The sequence below is a fragment of the Coffea eugenioides genome, chromosome 6, assembly GCF_003713205.1.
Source record: "Coffea eugenioides isolate CCC68of chromosome 6, Ceug_1.0, whole genome shotgun sequence".
Lineage (NCBI taxonomy): Eukaryota > Viridiplantae > Streptophyta > Magnoliopsida > Gentianales > Rubiaceae > Coffea > Coffea eugenioides.
This window is the reverse complement of record NC_040040.1, coordinates 1,472,409-1,495,039: the sequence shown is the minus strand read 5'-3', so window position 1 is coordinate 1,495,039 and position 22,631 is coordinate 1,472,409. Positions and strand designations below refer to the sequence as shown.

General features: G+C 35.6%; 2 protein-coding genes across 2 annotated transcripts; both read left to right on the top strand.

Annotated features, from left to right (window-relative positions):
- Positions 1-776: 776 nt before the first annotated feature.
- On the top strand, positions 777-3,561 carry LOC113775173 (cationic peroxidase 1-like). The gene is made up of 4 exons (XM_027319935.1): positions 777-1,149; positions 2,267-2,458; positions 2,742-2,907; positions 3,014-3,561. The coding sequence occupies exons 1-4, from the start codon at positions 904-906 to the stop codon at positions 3,397-3,399; spliced, it is 990 nt and encodes a 329-aa protein (XP_027175736.1). The 5' UTR covers positions 777-903; the 3' UTR covers positions 3,400-3,561.
- Positions 3,562-14,588: 11,027 nt separating this feature from the next.
- On the top strand, positions 14,589-16,048 carry LOC113776232 (peroxidase 2-like). The gene is made up of 3 exons (XM_027321346.1): positions 14,589-14,816; positions 15,099-15,293; positions 15,494-16,048. Exons 1-3 carry the CDS (start codon positions 14,589-14,591, stop codon positions 16,046-16,048), a joined length of 978 nt encoding a protein of 325 aa, XP_027177147.1.
- Positions 16,049-22,631: the final 6,583 nt, after the last annotated feature.

Genomic DNA, 22,631 nt, shown 5'->3' with positions numbered 1-22,631 from the left:
AATAGAAATAGAAATTTCTAATTTCAATTTCTTTTTATAATATATATAATAATATTTTTTATAATATATGTAATATAAAATTTATATTATATAATAATACATCTAACAAAAAAGGAAAAAAAAAAGGGAAAAATGTTTATGAATTCGGTACTGATAAATTCGAAATCGAATTCGATCGGTAAATCTGCTGCCAAATTGTCGAAAAATTCCGAATTCAAATTCGTTGCACACCCCTACATCCAGATGCTAAAGCTATGGCAGTTACTATGGTGTTTAGCGACTAAAAGGCTAATATATTGATCAGTGAACACCCCAAAAGGCTTCTGACACATATTTCCTGACGCTGAACTTGCACAAGTGCTCCCAAATCTTGTTTAATACCGATGAAAATTGTCATGACTACATGTTATAGTCTTTCGTTACTTAGCAAGTACATTTTTGGCCTATACAGTGACAAAGCAGGTAATTTTATTTCAATTCCTGCTGGAGGCCATGTCAGTTCGATCGTGTTTATCCCTGAAATCAGTACCGTTGATTAAATGTCACAGGTTATCTTTTATTTCCTTTATGGTTTTTAACCCTCTCAGAGAGAGAAGGCACCATGAAATGGCACTACGTACTAATATTGTTGTTCAATCTTCAGTCCCCATCTATTTTTGGGATATGGTTGACCAAGTCCAGGCGGTAAAGGGTGACACGGAAGGGTAGCTAGCTGTATTTCATGAGCCAGAGCAACTATAAAATCGGCAACGAGATAATACTCGAAGCACGAAGTAACATATACACCATTTCCTCAAGAAGCAGCAGCACTATTATAGTGCATATTATCCTCTGTTACACCTTTTCCTTCCCAAGTTCACTCTACAACTCTGTTAAAATTTGACCACATTGTAGTATATAGTCATGGCTGCCTCTCACGCTTTACTATGGATATCAAAACCTAGCGGCATTAGTAGTCTTGCAATCAGCTTCGTAACATTCATTCTTCTTGTTGGAATGACTTCTGCTCAATTATCTGCGAACTTCTATGCAAGCTCTTGCCCAAACGTGCTCACCACCATCAGAACAGCAGTGAACTCTGCTGTATCAAAAGAGGCTCGGATGGGGGCATCCTTACTCCGTCTTCATTTCCATGATTGTTTCGTAAATGCAAGTGAACTTCACCTTGCTCGCTTTTCTTTTCTAAATTTTTCTGATGTCGATTTGTTTTCAAGTCTGTTGCCTAGGCATACATGATATATGTGACCCCACGACACCATGCACGTACGAGTCCAACTCCCACACATCACGGACAATAATCATTAGACAGGATGCATGGTACTCCATTAGGGCTTTTGATTATCACTACTACACTTTTGGTGTCGCATAGATCAACTGATTTATAAAGGGTGAGTCTCATCTGGTTTAACACCAAAAAGTGTAACAAACACCAGTAGGCACAAGGTGTTTTTTTTTTTTTTGGGGGTGCAAACAAGGTGATATATTTTTTGCCAAATGCGTATTAAACTGCCTACATATACTCCCAATCTTTTTAAAACTGGCCTTGGGGGACTTCTTTTATAAGCTTCTTGTGAAATGGAGTTGCTCCTTAGAGCCAAAAATAGACACCCCACCCCCCCCCCCCCCAACAACAAAAAAAAAAGATGTAGGAAGAGCAGCAGGGATTGATGCGCTCGGCTAGCTTTGGAGGTTTTTAAACGCAAAATCGACCTTTGTCGCTTCTTTTTGGTTGTGGACAAATTAGTACACACTGTCGTTCATCCATGCAGATGATAAATTATTGTGCATTTTCTTGTCATCATGCAATGCATGCAGGCAGACGAACCTTCCGTTATTCTTGAACATTTAGAACTTCCAGATCTCATACAAAAATATAGTATTAGTGTGTCTGCGTGTGTGTATACACACACACACATACACACGCACACACACGTACCACCAAGTGCTTAAAACATTATTCCTACTAGAAGTTAAAGGGTCTAAAGATGACGTTGCTCAACTTCAATTATGGCTGGTCAAAGTAATCGAACTTTTTTATTTTTATTTGGGCTTTGACTCCAAGAACAAAGCAAAAAAACAAGAAATATCACAGAAAGTGATCCTTAGTTCATAACTTAGGGAGGTTGGCTTGATATTTAATTAGTTGCAGAATGAGACTCCAGTTTTAATTAAAAAGGGGAAGAAAAAAGAAAAACACTCCCATTTAATTACTTCAATTTTCTTATGCTTTGTTGAGCAAATAATTAAGCGCGTACAACTGAAACAGGGATGTGATGCATCGGTGCTGCTGGACGATACAGCAAACTTCACAGGAGAAAAGACGGCTGGCCCCAATAACAACTCTCTACGAGGATTTGAGGTGATAGACAGCATCAAATCCCAACTTGAGACCTCGTGCCCCGGTGTTGTTTCTTGCGCCGATATTTTGACCGTCGCAGCTCGCGACGGTGTTGCTGCGGTAAGCATCGAGGAAATATTTTATTATAACGTAGGCGCACGCACGTTGAATTGAAATTTAACTAGCCAGACCTGATCCAATCATCCACCTACTCGGAACAATTTTTTTCGGGGGTTTTGGCGTGGGGGAAGAAGTTAGAAGTGTCAAAGTCTTTTTGACTCACTTAGAATCACGGGGCGATGTTTACTGCAATTGCCAATTGGGTTTGGAACAAAGTGAACCATGACGCGAATATGCAACATGCATGTGCATGGGGACATAACCTTTAATTTGTGTTTGGCAGCTGGGCGGCCCAAGTTGGAACATACTACTCGGCAGAAGGGACTCGACCACAGCAAGTTTAAGTGCGGCCAATAGCAATATCCCTGGGCCAGGATTGAACCTTAATGCTCTGATTTCGGCCTTCGCAAACAAAGGGTTCACAGCCACAGAAATGGTGGCTCTATCAGGTTTTGTTCATTTAATAATTAAAAGTATATATTAGTATTAGTTAGGGACTCTCATTTTCGTTTCAAACTCCGCATTATCTATTATCTGTATCCGTCTGGTATGCAGGAGGTCACACAATAGGCCAGGCCAGGTGCCTCTTATTCCGGAACCGTATCTACAATGAAGCCAACATAAACGCCTCTTTCGCCGCCGCCGTGAAAGCGAATTGTCCTCGCAGCGGAGGCGACAACAACCTCTCTCCGCTGGACACAACCAGTCCCATTTCATTTGACAATGCTTATTTCAGGAACTTGCAAACCCAAAAGGGACTACTCCACTCCGATCAACAGCTGTTCAGCGGAGGATCCACAAATGCTCAAGTCAATACTTACAGTTCCAATTCTGCCACCTTTTTCACCGATTTTGCTAATGCCATGGTGAAGATGGATAACCTTAGCCCCCTCACGGGTACAAATGGCCAGATCCGGACCAACTGCAGGAAAACCAACTGACTGAAGTAGTCAGATGCAGTTGCCACTCTGCTTTTTCTGTTTTCTTCTTTAATTTATCTTTATGAAATTATATGGGTTTAATTTCCTTTCATCATGTGTTTCTTTTACCATTATCACTTTTGCTGTAATATCATCTTACATTTGGAACACAAGTAAAACTGCAAGTCGTTTCTAATTTCAGACCAAGTTATATATAGGACATAAACTAATTAATTACCGCTCCTTGCCAGTACAACGAAGCTTCACAATTTTACAAGCAGAGCAGAAATGGGAAAGGGTAATTCGTTGGGAACCTAATTAATTTTCCCACCAATTTGAGTTTCGTCTCTGGGACATCACCACTCCGCAAATAAAATTGATTGTGTGAACTCATTCGGCCCCAAGCGCTCCCTAAACAACAACGTAACGGACCTTTTGGCCAACGTAAAGCGAAAATTACACGCCATTGTTCGGCCAATCTGACCAAATAACCAAGCAAGAAAAGACATTATTAATATTCCCTAGGACAATGTGGCAGTTACACGCTTGGAAGTAGACGATTCTTGGACCATTTATTCTCCCAACCCACATAGTAGTACTTATTTTATCTCTAAATCCGGAAGTTTTATACATGTTTGTAATTTTCAAAATTGTAGTGTCTGCGGTAGCACTATGGCTCTGTTTGGCACTTGAATTTTTTGCCAAGTTTGTCTGCTACAAGTTTTTAAAAAACTTTAACTATAGTAACCTCAAAAAATTTCTCAAAGTTTTTAAGCTATACACTTCAAAATATTCTAAAATATACACATTTTAATTTTTTTTTAAAAAACTTCTACAATAAACTACAGTAAAATTTTAGACAAACGCCCAAAAAACTCACTTGCTAAACGGGACCTATAATTCTTTACCCAACATGGATTGTAATAACCATTAGCAAGAAGATCTGCAGTAGAATGGAATCATATTTATCACGGGTTCCAAAAAGGATTTTTAGGGACATTTTCATTGATTAACTAAGTTACAATGCTTCATGGGATAATTTCAAAAACCTCCCTTGAGGTTTTTGATAATTGCACTTAAATACTCTCTAATACTGGAAATTACACTACCCTCCCCTTGAATGATATTTTTTTTTGGAAAAATCGTTCAAAAGATCCCTCACATTTTACAAGATGATTTTTTTCGTCCCTCATTTTTAAAAGTGTAATTTTACGTCCCTTATAAATTCACATTGATCAAATTTAGTCCCTACCTAGGTTTCCGACTAGTTTTTTATCGGAATCCACCACGTGACTTGCATGTGATCATTTTTTAAGGGCAAAATTATCAAATCAAATTTTTACATAATCTGATTCATAGTCCCTCACATTTTACAAAAATGAATTTTTTCCTCCATAACATTTTACAAAATGAATTGTTTCGTTCCTCACATTTTAAAAAATGAATTTTTCCATCCCTTGCATTTTTCAAAATAAAATTTTCATCCCTCATTGATCATGTGTACAAATAGTTTTTTTCCTATAAAATCAAGTATATGTCTATTTTATTTTACCTGAACAGTATGAATAACATGTCATTTATCTCTATTAGATTTCATCTAAACATGCTAATCATAGTTATACACATGCTATTCAATAGATATATATAGGGATTTAAAAATAATAATTTTGTTTGAAACCCATGTATATATTTATATGATTTCACCATTTGAACCTATTCAATATTTGTGACCTTTCTCTTTTGGTAATAATTTATTTATTGAGTTGTCTAATAAGGTCATCTAATTAATGGGTCCTAACTCGAATTCTATAATTGTGCTAACAAATTTCAGTTTAAATTTAAAATTTCTACTCGACACTTTTAAGACCAACAGTTGAATTACTTGCCTTGTGATTGTCTTAAAATTTGAAAGTGTCAATCACTTATTTCTTTTTATCATACTTTTCTTTTGTTTACTTTTTCTATCCAAATTTAATTCGATATAAACACTCGATAATATTTATGATTAAATGTCTTCTTTATTTTCAAATTTGGAGTAAAAGAAAATGAATATAAGTGAAAAACTAACAATTTTTTTAAACCCATTTATATATCTATTTGATTTCACTTGAGTAGTACAAATAGTATGTAATATATCTCTATTTGATTTCATATGCTATTCGTACTGTTCAGGTGAAATCAAATAGATATATACATGAATTTAAAAAAAATTATTCACACGCATGATCAATAAAAAGATGAAAATTTTCATTTTGAAAAATGTGAAGGATGAAAAAATTCATTTTGTGAAAAGTAAGGGACGAAAAAATTTATTTTATTAAATGTGAAGGATTATGAATCGAATTATATAAAATTTGATTTGACAATTTTGTCCTTAAAATATGATCATGTGCAAGGCACGTGGTGAATTCCAACCAAAAACTAGTCGGAAACCTAAGTAGGAATCAAATTTGACCAATGTGAATTTGTAAGAGACGTAAAATTATATTTTTAAAAGTGAGGGACGAAAAAAGTTATTTTGCAAAATATGAGGGACGTTTTGAACGATTTTCCCTTTTTTTAATAACTATTTCAGCTTTTGTCAGGAAAAGTTTCCTCAAAAATGGAGAAACAGTATTGACACGTAATTTTCTACCAATTTTTCCCTCATTGTATGTAGGAGAAAACATGTACAACTTTTTTTTTAATGAAATTAACAAAACGAAAAAAAAAAGAAAAATATTGGCCTTTCAATTATCCTCGCGGGACAGCAAAGAATACATATAGAAAAGTCAACTTTTGACTGTTGAAACTAAGAAGAGTTGTTCCATTATCAACTACAATGGCTCTATCTTGACAGCATATAAACTAGAAAATGTGTGAAAAATATGCATTCCACTTTTCAAATAAGGCATTTTTTTCGTAAAGTGAACTATGACCTTCATCAAGATTGTATACATTGACTAACACAGTAGTTGAAGAACAAATATGCCTTCATCAAGTTATCACAAGAGCTCAATTCATGGAAGAGCATTATTGAGGATCAAAAACAAAATTTGTGACTACGGATGCAATGCAGCAATTAGAATTTCAAAAAGCGAAAGAAATCCAAATAGATTATATTTTTATTGCACCAAATGTGACTATTTCAAGTAGTATAGTGGTAAAGAAGAAGAAGAAATGAGCAGCAAAAGACGACAACTAGTTTGATTTTTCACATTGGATGAAGGATCATTGTAGAGGAGAAATCCTCTACAGACACGTGTCAGGGTCAAAAGGCTCTGTTTAGACTCCACTTCATGCTCGAACTAATTGGAGTTGGCTATCGTAGTACGGAACGGCGAGGTCTTTGTAATACGGTCAGAGCTAGAGTTCGAAGGGGACTCTAACTCTAGTAACTTAGTTGGACTCATATTCATTAATGGAATAACCATTAGTGAGTGAAAGGATAACTCCGGACTCCTTCATAGCCATCCAGGGGAGGCTTTATAAATACTCCATCCGTTCCTTATTAGATGGTCTGAATAACTAATTCTCTTAGATTAAGAAAGTTGGTTATTTTCTAAAAGTCAACAAAAGTTTTACTTTACTTCTCAAAATTACCCTTTATCTTTCTTCAACTATACATAATTAATACTACCTGTCATTTACTCTCTCTCACATTTCTCAATCAATAGATTAAATCTGAAAATCTGAATAGTTCCCACCAAATTTGTTTTCATAGATCTCAAAATTTGAATATTAATTCCCACCAAAAATTTTCTCCAAAAAACAAAAGACTTTGACATTATAAGTATGCTGGACGTTAAATCTATTCAAAACAACTTACTTTATCCACGGGTTCAAGGCAAAGATATCAAATGCCTGTACTTGAAATCGATTTAAATAATTCATGGGTAGATTCTAACATTCATAGTGAAGAGGCTCAAGAAGCTGCTACAGAGGAATTGCAATATCAATTGCCAGATCTTAATTGCATTATTGAAGAAGGTTTTGTTCTTGACTTCAACCTTAATCAAAGTCCTCCAACAACTGAGATATCCTCAAGTCAATTCCTTTTTGACTTGAACAAAGAGTCATGTGCAGAAGATGAAACAGAAGCAAATATCGAAGTGATAGAATTGGCGGAACCAAATTTGAATGCTGATATTACAATTTCTTTCCATATTATTGACTCCTATTTACCTATATGTACCAGTGACTTCTTATTTTTGTTTTATTCTTAACTAGATAACAACGTCAGTGATGACAATCCAAATTTAGAAGTGGTAGAAGCACAAAGTGGTGGTCGCACAAGGAAACTTAAAACTTTGACCAATGAAGAACGCAAAAGAATACATTGTGCTTTGTTGAAACAAAGTGTTGCTGGAAAAGTGAAAAAAGGTACTCTCTTAACATTGGCATCATCTTATTCAATTTCACTGAGAACAATTCAACGTATTTGGAAACTAGCAAAGGACAGTGGTGATGTATGTCATAGGAAGACAAAAAATTGTGGACGAAAAAGAGTTCAGATTGACATGGTTCGATTTCGTGAGACCCTCTTATCAAAGAGGACATCTATTCGATCTTTAGCTTCCGCTTTAGACACAAATCAGACCTCATTGTTTGAGAAATTTCTAAAATTATGATAAATTTTAAAAAAATTCTACAAAGGAGGCATTTTGAACATGGAATTCTGTCCAAGGGGTCTTCGCATTCAGCAAATGTGAGCTCATGGAGCTCGCATTTGATGAATGCGAAGTCTCCTTGAATTTTCGACCAACAAAATCCAAAAAAAAAAAAAAAAAAAAACCATACATCGCATTTGTTAAATGCGAGGTCCGTTACCTCGCATCTAATAAATGAGAGGTCACTTAGACCTCGCATTTAACAAATGCGAGGTCAGTGACCTCCCATTTTGTTAACAAACGATCGCATGTCCAGAGGCCTAATACTGATTTCAGAGCACTTTCCATATTTTACCTCTTTTTTTTTTTGTCCTTTCATCTTCCTTTTTGGAAAATTACTAGTTGCCAACCGTGCAATGTACGAGCCATGTAATGAAAACCCCATTGAATTGTGAATCAATTTAAAATGATATCAGCAATACAATAACGACCCAAGATCAAAGTATCAAAACAAGAAAATCCCAGAAAATTTCATTCAAAATGTCGAATTTCTTATGATGATACCCCAAATGGTTAAATTGCTTAGTTTGATCTAAAAATAATATTGTTGTCCCCTTTCAGGATTTCTTTTTATCCACACTTACCAGAATTTAGGCTTCTCGCAGATTTTTGCCACGGTAAGTGTGATGGATAGAATCCTCACGCAAATTTCTAAAATTATGATGATTTTTAAAAAAATTCTACAAAGGGGGCATTTTGCGTATGGTTTTCTATCTATGGGGTCTTCGCATTTAGCAAATGCAAGATATTTGACAAGAATTTTATTTGTTTATTGTAATTTATTATGATTAATATTTTTTTTTTCTTTTGAAAAAATTTTGACAGAATCTCCCCTTAAAAGTGGACTAAACACCCTGCCAGCAAACCCAAAGTAGACAACATTTCATCCACTAGCTCTATTGCCGATTTATGTCCCTCAAAATAGCTGAAAAAGTTGTGAGAAAGGTAAAGGAAGATGGCTGTGCCACTTGCCGAAGAGAGAGACAGATCCGAACCTCGTATCCGAGGGGTGAAAATGGGTCCGAACTCGAATTTTTAGGATCCGAGGCATTTGTTTATGGATCCGAGCTCGGATCGTTTGTACTGGGATACACTGCTCCGGAACTACAGACGAGGGCTCGGATCATCTCTTTAGTCACATGGATCCGAGCTCGGATTTTTAGGATTCGAGGCCTTTCTTTTATGGATCCATACTCGGATCGTTTGTACTCGGATACACTACCCCGGAAGTACACACGAGGGATCGGATCGTCTCTTAACTCACACGGATCCGTGCTCGAATTTTTAGGATCCGAGACCTTTCTTTTATGGATCCGGGCTCGGATCGTTTGTATTTCCGATACACTGCTCCGGAAGTACATACGAGGGCACGGATCATCTCTTTAGTCACATGGATCCGAGCTCGGATCGCTGCTGGTGTTTTCCCAGTTTTTCACTTCTTCTCCTCTCTCTTCATTTTTGCTCCTAATTTCTTGTGTAATTTTAACAATAATTTTTTTTTCCTTTTCCCTCTTAGTATAATCAAAGGAAGAATCTGGCCTTGTCTTGACTATATCAATCACTTACTTCTAAAATTAAGTAAAAATGAAAAATATCATTAAACATGCAAAATTCTAAGCATAATTTTCCTTATTTAGCCAAATATACTTTCTAAAATATAAAAATCCTAATTGCATAATGACTAATTCCAAGTCAAATAAGGACTAAACTTTTCCAAAATACATATAACATTTTGTGTAATGGAAGAATTAGACACTTAAAATTGAACATTTTGGCCATTTAATCGAAAGATTTCCGAGAGATTTCCGATGACAAAGCGGTGACCAAGATAATTTTGAGAGTGAGGAGGGCTGCACGGAGAGAGTGAAGGGAGAGTGAGTACCTCGCATTGATAATTTCATGGTGTCTGTCTGATTGGTTTCAAATTGAGAGTACCTCGCATTTCTTGAATGCGAGGTACTCAATCTCGCATTCTCCAAATGCGAGCTTACAAGCTCGCATTTGGAAAATGCGATCTTGTTTTTCTTTTTTTTTGGAAATACCTACCTCGCATTTGTGAAATGCGAGGTATGTGAACTCGCATTTCACAAATGCGAAAATCACAAGTTTGGAAACAACTTCAAAAATTACCCCCTTTGTAGAATAATTTTTTTTTTCATCACAATTTTAGAAATTTCTCCTCATTGTTTAGACTTCTAAAGATTGGAGTTATACGGCGTCACTCAAATGGCATAAAACCATATTTGAAGGAAGAAAACAAAAGATATCGACTGCAATTTGTTTGTCTATGCTGGAAAGTTGCAGCATACCACATGATCCAACTTTCATAGGTATGCATAACATTATTCATATCGATGAAAAATGGTTCTACATGTCAAAGAAGTTTGAAAACTATTACTTGCTACCAGATGAGGAAGAGCCATTACGCACTTGTCAAAGTAAAAATTTCATTCCAAAAGTCATGTTCTTAGCTGCTATAAGTCGTCCAAGATTTGATACACAAAGGACTGAAATCTTCTCTGGAAAAATTGGTATCTTCCCATACGTCACTCAAGAGCCAGCAAAAAGAACTAGTGTTAATAGATCTGCAGGTACATTAGAAACAAAACCAATAACTTTGATAAATAAAGAAGTTATAAAATCGTTTCTAATTGAAAAGGTGTTACCTGCCATCAAAGCAAAGTGGCCAAGAAATTATCTAAGGCAGCCAATATTTATTCAACAAGAAAATGCAAGAACTCACATTGGCATTGATGATGCTGATTTTTGTCGAGCAGCTACAGAAGATGGGTTTGATATTCGTTTGATGTATCAACCAGCAAATTCTCCGGATTTAAATGTCTTAGATCTTGGGTTCTTTCGTGCAATTCAGTCATTACAACACAAGGAAGCACCTACAACAGTTGATGAACTTGTTAATGCTATTGTGAAGTCATTTGAAGCTTTCTCCACTGTGGAATCTGATAAAATATTCTTAACACTTCAAACATGCATGATAGAAATCATGAAGGCAAAAGGTTCCAACAAATATAAGATCCCATATAGTAAGAAAGCAGTGCTAGAAAGATGTGGCCGACTCCCTACTCGGATGAAATGTAATCCCACATTAGTGCAAGAAGTTCTTGATTATTTAAGTTTTTGATTGCCAAGTTAATTTTGCAATGATTAATGACTAAATATGCTGTTTTGTTTTTCCTGGGGTTTTGGTTCAAAGTAGCACGTATTTGATGCTTCTCCGATGTCTCTATGCTTTGTTTTTGGTATTTTTCCGTGGGAATTGCAATTCATGTGATAAGCAGCCATGACATCAAGTAAAAGCCGGTAATTTTTTTTTTGCTTGTCCATTTTAGTTTTACCTATTATGTGGTGTAAGCAGCCATGACATCAAGTAAAATAATAGTAGACCATCATATGAAGCAAAATAAAGCCGAACAAGAAAGGACTTTGAAGGAGACATGTCTTATTGGCCTTGAGTTAATAGAATTTGGGAAGATAAACCTTTAACATGATCCTAACCACTTGCTGGAATTCTTCTTCTGCAAAAGCATCATCTCCTTCGTCTGGAAATTTGTTCAAGTCGAACCCACGATCTGCAAGTACATTCAAGTCAAAATTTAGAGTAACTTTCTTTTTTTCTCCACTGAACACTACACTTGAGTTGGACAATTTTATAGAATTTGAAACATTGATATCTTTATCGATCTCCATTTTCTTTAGATGACTATGTAATGGAGTTGGTCAATCCCAATTTATAGACACATTTCAATTTAATTCTTCATCTCTTCAACTACTTCTATTGTTAATGCTACAAATACTGCATTTAATTATTTAGAGTTCCAATTCAAGAAAGTTGAAAGGGTCAGCAAGGGTAAATTTGGAAAAAAGTTCCTAAATGCTTTCTTGATATCATAAAATGACAGATAAAAAGAAATAATGGATTAGGACATCTAATAAGGAACGGAGGGAGTAGTAGACAGACAAACCAAGAAAAGGTGTGAAAACTCGATACATTCATTCTCCTATATTCTATTATTCTCAATCTGACTTGAGCGTCGAAGTCACAACGGGGAGTTAGTCCCACTATTCAGCTCATCATAGGTCAACTCAGCCACTCCTGTTTGGTGCTTAGTTCGGATCGTGCTCTCGACAGGTTCTACAATCTCCAAATTGAGGATGTTTTGGTTTCTTGAGTTCTCTCTTAGTAAAGCTAGTTTGATTTTTCTCACAATAATGACATTGTATGGCATCTTGCCTCCTCAAGTTGCTATACTACCAGCTAATTGGCGCCAAGAAGTAGAAAAAAAATTATATTTGATGCAATTTCGTTTTCGTTTTTTTTTTCAATAGCAGAAAATGCACAACTCTTTTAGGGCAATTTGGTTTTTTGAAAGCTATCGATAGTGACGTTTGGTCATATCTATTTGAAAAGGGAGGATAGTATAATTTTTAATACTAAAAGGCATTTAAGTGTAGTGATAAAAAATCTCGAGGGAGGTTTCTGAAAGTAACCCATGCTTTCTTGAGTAAGTGTAAAAAGAACTTCGAGCTTCGGTAATTTAATGATACATGAGGTAATCATCTTAAGTTTGCAGCGAGAAAGCATAGAATGCGTGTATAATGCATAGGACCAAGAGTCCGAACATCTTACCACTCTCTCATTAAGGGTTTAATTGTCCTGCACGTGTTCCCTGTGTATATTTGTTATTGCTTATTGCTGTGCATCATCCTATGCTCTGTCAATTGTCTCCTTCGTAGAATCAGATAGATATGGATATTAAATTAACCATGAAGAAACAACGAGAAAGAGTAAGTATACTTATGTATTATAATATTTTAGCTTGTAAAAATGGTATAGCAATAAGCTCAAAACAGATGCAACCATACAGCTGTAGAGCCCCTCATCTTCCAAGTGATGATCCTTCTAAAATGGTAAACTAAGCAGAGACCACAAATTACGCATTGACGGTGCTGCATGCCGATGGTTGCTGTTCAACTTGGCCGTATTGTTTTGAAAGACGGATAACCAATAATATACCCAGTTAGCTGGTCGATTGCAATTTAAAATCATTCTTCAGGGCAACTATGACCTCTATAAATATTATCCCTCACGAGGAACGCCCATTAATTAGTAGCATGTAAGAGGCTGTAGTATTCAAACATGCAATAGTTACCATCTTATACCGTTGACATTGAGGTGTAAACAGCGCTTCTATTTTGACTGTTGAAATCAATCGTGTTCTGATAGTTGCTACCAACTGCGGATATAATGCATGGAGTAGTATACATTAATCAAAGAATGTCTTTGTATTAGGGCAGTTCGTTGACCATGGATTTTTAATGATTTTTTGTTGGATTACCGATTCCTATTGCGTTTCTTAGAAGACTTCGCACACCGAAAAAAAAAAGTCCAACATGCCATCAACTAATAAAAGGCCGCCTTATCAAAATGGTGGAATTAATTACTCTTTAAGTAAGAATTGAAGTTTTTCACAGGGAAAATCGTTCAAAACGTCCCTTATATTTTACAAGATGATTTTTTTCGTCTTTCACTTTTAAAAGTATAATTTTACGTTCCTTACAAATTCACATTAACCAAATTTGGTCCCTACCTAGATTTCCGACTAGTTTTTGACCGGAATCCAGCACGTGACTTTGTAAGGGACGTAAAATTACATTTTTAAAAGTGAGGGACGAAAAAAATTATTTTGTAAAATGTGGGAGACGTTTTTAACAATTTTCCCTTTTTCACAAGCTTCGTGAATCTTTAACTACTAACAAAAATTGAAGGGAGTCTACGGAAAATGGAAAAGTAGTTCACCAGAAGACGTATTCAAATATGTATTGGAGATGATGGAATATAATATATTTCTCCTGTTGATAATTGAAGAACACAGACATGGTTTGTCAAAGATGCTAGCAGACATGAAATTTTAGTAGTTTTGACTATATCTACTCGAGAGATATGCTGCTCTGCATATACAAGTGCTAGTATTATATATCCCCGACAGATCTACTTTACTAGACTAAGCAATCAAGTTAACAACTCTCCTGACTTACGACCTTCATCCATATTGAGAAGTATATTTAGTTTGAATGGGTTGAGAATGAAATTAATTAGCGTGCATTTATGCTATTTTTTATATATATATTTTAAAATTCTGGCCAACTTCTGTCTCATAATAATGCCGTGTTTGACACATTCAATTAGTACGGAAGTGTCGATAATTTAGAACATCGCTTTTTTTTTTCTTTGCATTTTTTGGGTTTCGGTGGAGTATAATACTCGCATATATCTAAAAGATTACTTAATTAAGGGTTCCTAAGTAGAAAAATAGCACCAGATCTGGAGCGGCACTGTAGCCCTCTCTTTTTTTCTTTTTTGGGCAAAATACTGAGGCCTAGCTATAAATAGACACAGCTGCTCGTCATATAAGTCACAAGTGTCACTACCGACCATAGAATTTTAAGTAGTAGTGGTAGTAACTAAAATCAAAAGCAGCAGCAGTAGCTCCAAGTTCAAACTGAACTGAGAGAAGAGCGAGCTTCTCAATTCCACGATTAATGGCTTCTTTCTCCATATTGTATCTGTATCTACATGCCTTGATGATAATATTGTCTTCCCTGGTACTGGGCCTAGCTTCCTCTGCTCCACTTTCCCCCGTATACTATAACAGAGTGTGTCCCCAAGCCTTGCCAACCATCAGACGCATGGTGGAGGATGCCGTGAGCCAAGAGCGCCGCATGGGAGCCTCTTTACTGCGTCTACATTTCCATGACTGTTTCGTTAATGTAAGATCTGATGTATTCGATTTCTCTGCTTGATTCTTATCGTCGTTATTTCTTGATCAGAAATTCAGAATGTGTTGTGTTTTAGTATACCCGGCCCCCCTAATTAAATTAACTACCGCATGTGAATGAGAAATATAAAATGGTATGTCGGACGACTACTGGTTAGTTAACGTGTAATGTGTTGCATGGCCATGCATGCATGTATATATATGTGTGTGTGTAGAATTTGAATTTTTGGGTGCTAATGATTCCTCCCCTCCTCACATGCAAATATATATGCAGGGTTGTGATGCTTCAATACTGCTAGATGCAACACCCACAATTGACAGTGAAAAGAATGCGCTTCCTAATGCGAATTCCGCAAGAGGATTTGAGGTTATCGACCGGATCAAGGCCCAAGTGGACAAAGTCTGCGGACGCCCCGTCGTATCTTGCGCTGATATTTTGGCCGTTGCCGCTCGTGACTCCGTAGTTGCTGTGCGTTTGTGACCAATATATATAATTATATATATATATATAGTCTCAACCCCCAAATCCCTGTCAATTTTTGTTCGTCGATCCCAAAAGATGCATGTTGCTAGTAGTTAGTACGAGCTAGCTATGACATAAACAGATCGTTTATATAGCAGTAGTATAAAGATATAGCAGTATAACGGGATGTTGTTGTTTGTGTACAGTTAGGAGGACCATCTTGGGCGGTTCAGCTGGGCAGGAGAGACTCCACGACCGCCAGCAGAAGCGTAGCAAACAATGACATACCATCGCCCTTCATGGACCTACCAGCACTCATTAGCAGCTTCAAGAAGCAAGGTCTGAACGTTAAAGACCTTGTGGCGCTGTCTGGTGGCCACACCCTCGGGTTTGCTCAGTGCCGCCTCTTCAGAAACCGGATCTACAACGAGACCAATAACATCGACCCCTCCTTTGCCAGCCAAAGGCAAGCAACCTGTCCTCGCGCTGGAGGCGACTCCAACCTTAGCCCCCTCGATCCTTCCCCCGCCGTTTTCGACACTGCCTACTTCAGTAACTTGGTGAGCAAGAGAGGGCTACTTCACTCTGATCAGGCACTATTTGGTGCTGGGGGCCCAACCCAGGATCTCGTCAAGTCTTACTCCGCTAACTTGCTCGCCTTCTCCGCTGATTTTGCCAATTCCATGATTAAGATGGGCGGTATTAAACCTTTGACGGGGAACCGAGGTCAAATCCGATTCAACTGCAGAAAGGTGAACTAGTTTCCATGCCTGCCTCGTCCGTCCGTCGTTCAATTATTGCCAATAGTTGCTGCTGCAGTTTTTCCTGAAATCGATCCTTTAAATGTTTCAAGTTTCATTATTGTCTTTGTGAAATTAAATTTAAATCATTTATATATAATATTTCGTTGAAAGACGAGTTCTCTAACGAGTAAAGAATAGGACGGCTGGCTGAAAATTAAATGAAATGTGATTTTTTAAGTCCTTAATTTGTAAACTCTTCCATGCAATGTAAGTTTATTGTCACCTTTTGGGGCTGTGGTGGTCTTGAAGATTTGTTTAGGAGTCCATGAGAATTGTTTAGAGCTGTTTGTGTCGCCGATCCAACATTAGAAATTGAACTCCAGCTTTATTTTATTGTCCGCTTTCCCATGCACGCTAATAACAAATTTTAAGTTGAGTTCTCTCATTCATATCGTAAACTCATCCTTCATCTAATTCTCAAATGTCAGGTTTGAATTCTCAAAACGGCATTTCTCCCCAAGCAAAACATTAAGGCGCAACATTTAAAAAAAAAAAAAGAAAAAGAAAAGAGATCTTACTTAATTTAATTTAAAATCACTATGATTGCTCAAGAGGGTAGAGGGAAAACGGATCTGGTGCGACAATATTCAAGAAAAATGCGCATTTCAGCCTTGTTGCCAACTAAGTTGTAAATCATCGAGGGAAGAATTGCAACTATATATACGATCTCCAAAGTTTGGTACTTGTACGATTTAAGTCCTAAAATCTCGACAAAAACAAATCTGGCCCCCCCTATATTTGGCACCCGATGCGATTTCAGTTCTTAAAACTTTGGCGAAAATAAACCTAGTCTCCAATTTTTTCAATTTGAACCGAATTAATGAATTTTTCAATTATTAATGAAGTCAGTCGCGTGAAGTCACGTGTTAGTTAAATTAATTTGTTTTTAAGAAGAAGCAAAACAGCAGGGTAACTAATAAATAAGATATGAAAGAGGGAGAGAATTTATTAACGTATTCATAAAAATTGAGGGGATGGTGGGGATAAAGGGTGAAAATGAGTTCTAATTGATGAACTAGGTGCTCCAATTAGTTTCATGTTTGTAGTTTAATAATTTTTTTCTCTTTTACTAGTTAATTAATTAATTCATAAGTTATTAGTCCATAATCTTTTTATTTAAGGTTAGCCACTATTTTTTATTTTTAAATTCAATTTAACGGACATATGATTGCGGATGGGTAAATTTTGTTAGTATTTAGGAAAAATCCTTCAAATGTCCTTAATCTACATTGAATTGGATACACAGGGACTGGATTTCTTCTTAGCAAAATTTTAATGACTAAAATTACATAGATGCTAAACAATGGGGACTCAATTTTTTTATTCTAAAGCCGCACAGATGCTAAACATTAGGGACTAAAATTTCTCTCTTTTTTTCCGAGTAACCATTCAAGTGACCCACCTCACGCAATAAAGTACTGCACGTAAGGTCTGACAGAAGTGATACACTGTAATTTGTAAGTAAATTTAGAATAAATTCTATCGTGTTCGAAAAAAAAAATAAAGTATTCCGTAAGTAGCAGGAATAACATTTTGATTTATTTATTCATTAATATAAGGGGAGGGAATTTGGGCTTTAGGCCCATTACAAAGAGAGTAGAACTGGGGTAGCAACGCCCATTAACATTGAGAGACGCTAGTTTCGTCTGGTCGTTCATTCAACTGGGCTACTTGAGAGAGCTCCATCCATCGTGGACAATTTTGATTGCAGTGTGGGCCTACCGTCTCAATCGGATTTATGCACCTTTCAAGTCCATCACCTTTTGCTTCTAGCCCAGTTCTGGTGGCAACTTGAGCGCCCAACCCAATGTTCCACATCTATGCTTGCAACTCCCAAGTTTTGCACAAAATCCCAGCAACTAAACGCCCCACTCATCTCTAATAATTATTCCGGTGAGCCCTCTGAATATTTAGAAAATATCATAAAAATTCTAAGGTGTTATAAAACTAATCAAATAAGCTACTATAATATCAAGTGAAATATTGGAGAAAGAAGTAGAGAAATGGAGAGTAATATTCTTATATTCCAATAAGATACAAAAGTCCTCCCAAAGGGTCTCAATGTACCTCTATATATAGGCACTACAAGATTAAAGGTACATAAATCTTATTAAACATCCACTACTATAATAATATGAAGAAACCTATGAAACGATTTCTCCACTACATGAATGGATTTATGAATTGTAACTTATATACATAAGTAGCCATAAAATCATGAATTAATCCCCTTGGGAATACAAAGGGACATCCACATTTTTGTTATTTCATAACACTCCCCCTTGGATGTCCATTACACAAAGAATATGCCTCGTTAAAACCTTACTAGGGAAAAACCCAGTGGGACCAAAAACCCTAGTGAAGGAAAAAGAGTACACTATTCTTGTGTAATAATTTCTCCCCTGATGCAAACGTCATTTGAGATCTTTTAATCGTTGCATTCCAATACTCTTCACCAATTTCTCAAATGTCGCAGTTGGTAATGCCTTGGTAAATAAATCGGCCAAATTATTATCTGATCGGATTTGTTGCACATCAATTTCACCATTCTTTTGCAAATCATGAGTAAAAAAGAATTTTGGTGAAATATGTTTCGTCCTATCTCCTTTAATATATCCTCCTTTCAATTGAGCTATACAAGCTGCATTATCTTCATATAATATAGTTGGAGGATTTTCTTTTCCGGAGGATAACCCACAATTCTTCCGGATATAGTGGGTCATTGATCTTAACCAAATACATTCTCGACTGGCTTCATGAATTGCTATTATTTCATCATGATTCGATGAAGTGGCGGCTAGTGATTGCTTTGTAGATCGCCAAGAAATGGTTGTGCCTCCATATGTAAATAAATAACCAGTCTGAGACCTTGCTTTATGCGGGTCGGATAAATACCCAGTATCAGCATAACCAACCAATTCAGGTTTGGATTTATTTTAATAAAATAAACCAAGATCTATTGTTCCTTGGAGATAGCGAAAAATATGTTTAATACCATTCCAATGTCGTCTTGTGGGCGAGAAACTAAATCTTGCTAATAAATTTACTGCAAATGATATATCAGGTCTTGTACAATTAGCAAGATACATTAGTGCACCAATTGCACTGAGATATGGCACTTCAGGACCAAGTATCTCTTCATTTTCCTCTCGTGGTCTAAAAGGATCCTTATTAGGATCTAATGATCTGACAACCATTGGGGTACTCAATGTATGTGCTTTGTCCATATAAAATCGCTTTAATACCTTTCGGGTATAAGCAGTTTGGTGGACGAAAATTCCACCTTTCAAATGCTCAATTTGTAAACCAAGGCAGAATTTTGTCTTTCCAAAATCTTTGATCTCAAATTCTTTCTTCAAATATTCAACACTATTTTGAATCTCTTCAAGAGTTCCAATTAAATTTAGATCATCCACATATACCGCAATTATCACAAAATTTGATCCATTTTTCTTGATAAAAACACATGGACATATTGGATCATTGGTATAACGTTCTTTTGTCAGACATTCATTGAGACGGTTATACCACATACGTCCAGATTGTTTGAGGCCATACAGAGACCTTTGTAATTTAATAGAATAAATATTTTTAGGATTTGATTTGCATGCTTCAGGCATGTTGAATCCTTCGGAAATTCTTATATAAATATCATTTTCAAGATTCCCATATAAATATGCAGTAACGACGTCCATTAGACGCATATCTAATTTTTCATGTACTGCAAAACTCACAAGATATCTAAATGTGATAGCATCCACTACAGGTGAATACGTTTCATCATAATCAAATCCAGGCCTTTGTGAAAATCCTTGGGCTACAAGTCTTGCTTTATATCTCACAATTTCATTTTTCTCATTTCTTTTTCTCACAAATACCCATTTATATCCTACTGGCATTACACCTTCAGGTGTTTGGACTACAGGTCCAAAAACTTTTCTTTTAACCAATAAATCTAATTCAGATTGGATTGTATCTTTCCACTTTGAACAATCATTTCTATACCGACATTCATCAACCGATTTAGATTCATGATCCTCATCAACTTCTATAATATCAAGTGCTACATTTCATTAGGCTCCAACTAAATTTTTATGATTTCATTCTCTTCAGGAGTTGGCTCTTCAGGAGCAACCTCTTCAAGAGGTTGAATTTTGTCATGACATTTAATCTCCAGAGATATTTCAAATCAATTTATACTTTGTTTAGGTAGGCCGGTCTTAAATTTATTTGTAGCACTCGTGCATGTCCTTCAGGGACATCAATTTTAGCTAGAGTATTTCCTGCAGGAATAGTTGATTTAATGACTCTTCTGGAGTCGATAAATATAACTTTCTACAAATGAAGAATTTCTTGAACTTCTAGTTCACATTATTTTGTATGAGTATCGAGGAAATTCAATTTTCAAGTGATTTCCTTTCGGTTGATTTTTTCCTCCCCCTAATGTCGAGAATCGTAACTCATCAGAATAAATAAATCATTTAATAGATCACCCATCAAATATTTTACGATATTTAATCGTAAAAAGTGATTCATACCCGACATAAATTCTAAATTTCTTTTTGGAGCCATATATAAAATAAAGGGGTATGTATAAATATTTGTCAGCTCTCAAATATTTTCACTTTCGTCAAATCATGTATTCATTGGGATCAGTAAACTTCTGGTTTACTGTAGGTGATAATTATAAATCAAATGAGAATGAAGACAACTATATCGATAACCATTTCTCTCTTGAATGGTTATTATGATATAATTAACATTTATCTCGCTTGATTTCTAAACATTATCTCTATTATTGTCTCATTTAGTGTCTCAATTTGATATCCATTTCGACGGATATTCAAATTCAATAATTCTTTCGAGACATTGTAAAAAGTAGTGCTTTATCTATGATAAACTTTTCTCCTACATGGAGAAATATAGTAGTGGCTCTTCTGGAGTTTTCAATCACTTAAGCACTACCACTGATTGTGTTTGTCTCTTTTGTTGGAAAATAGTGCATATAGTAGCATTTATTAGCGAGACACATATCATTGTCACCATAATTCTTATGGGACAAATATCATCACCATAATTCTTTGATCCCAAATATTTAACATCCATTTCTTCTTCAGGAAGAAAAGTCAATTACTATCATAAATTAAATCAAGCATCATACACCTTCAAGGTGTTTAAAGAAATTGGCCATGTGAAGATGATATTATAATTTTGATTCGTCAAATGTACTTCGGGACATTTATCTTCAGGATCTTTACTTTCTTGTCCTTATCATTATTATCCCACTTCAAGTGGTAACTTTTTCTCTTGTCATGGTAAAATATATATTTACCAAAATCATAGTCAAGGCAGCAACCATAACTAATAAATTGAAATTTAGTCGCATTCACTTTTGGGAATGGACTAGAACTAGTATGCAATAAGTACAAAATACTTCTCAAATTTTCTCTCAATATTGCTACTACAGGAGCATATTCGAGAAATCAATTGTGGAGATCATTTTCAATATATCTTATGAGTAAAATTTTCTCAACACAATTTCAACTGAGAAGTAATTTTGAAAATTGCATAATTATGTTCTTGTAGCCACAGGTAAATTTATCATACTAGACTTTTGAAATAATGACCATCTTCTAGTGGCCAAATATTTTCGTTAAAGAACGACCATCTTCAGGTGGTCGAATCTTTTTCTTTAAGTATTTCAAAGGACAAGTGAATCCTCAAACATAATTGATTTTCTATCATAACATCTCTAAAACTCAATGCATCAGAATATAAGTATTTATAACAAATAATTATAAAGATAAATAAGTAGAATTAAAAGGAGAAATATTACCTCAAAGATGTCAAACAATATATGTTTGTGTTTAGTGGTTGCTCAACAGTAAGTACTTGTATTTTGCGATAATTCAAATATTAGCCATAAGAAATTGAAATAAGTTTGTGGGTCAGAAATTTACCTCAGAAGTTACTTGAAGAAATGCAGGCAGAATTTTGGCAAAATCTCCTGTTTCACTTTTGTTTAAGGTAGAGCCTCCGTTTTCACCTTTTGCTCAAAAGTAGAAACTCGTGCTGATAACGTGTTATAAAACTAATCAAATAAGCTACTATAATATCAAGTGAAATATTGGAGAAAGAACTAGAGAAATGGAGAGTAATATTCTTATATTCCAATAAGATACAAAAGTCCTCCCAAAGGGTCTCAATGTACCTCTATATATAGGCACTACAAGATTAAAGGTACATAAATCTTATTAAACATCCACTACTATAATAATATGAAGAAACCTATGAAACGGTTTCTCCACTACATGAATGGATTTATGAATTGTAACTTATATACATAAGTAGCCATAAAATCATGAATTAATCTCCTTGGGAATACAAAGGGACATCCACATTTTTGTTATTTCATAACATAAGGTCATATCTACAGTTGTAAAATGAAGGGAGGGAAAAATCATACATTTCCCCAAAAAGTAGGCCACAGGAAAAAGTATTTGGCGAATTTCGTGAAAATCTTTCGAAAAGAAATTCAAAA

What these genes read in the sequence shown, in the direction of transcription:
- LOC113775173 (XM_027319935.1), top strand. Translation starts at nt 904, where the DNA reads ATGGCTGCCTCTCACGCTTTACTATGGATATCAAAACCTAGCGGCATT. An exon ending in TCCATGATTGTTTCGTAAAT is followed by an intron (nt 1,150 to 2,266) that starts GCAAGTGAACTT and finishes CAACTGAAACAG; the next exon opens with GGATGTGATGCATCGGTGCT. An exon ending in CTCGCGACGGTGTTGCTGCG is followed by an intron (nt 2,459 to 2,741) that starts GTAAGCATCGAG and finishes TGTGTTTGGCAG; the next exon opens with CTGGGCGGCCCAAGTTGGAA.
- LOC113776232 (XM_027321346.1), top strand. Translation starts at nt 14,589, where the DNA reads ATGGCTTCTTTCTCCATATTGTATCTGTATCTACATGCCTTGATGATA. An exon ending in TCCATGACTGTTTCGTTAAT is followed by an intron (nt 14,817 to 15,098) that starts GTAAGATCTGAT and finishes ATATATATGCAG; the next exon opens with GGTTGTGATGCTTCAATACT. An exon ending in CTCGTGACTCCGTAGTTGCT is followed by an intron (nt 15,294 to 15,493) that starts GTGCGTTTGTGA and finishes GTTTGTGTACAG; the next exon opens with TTAGGAGGACCATCTTGGGC.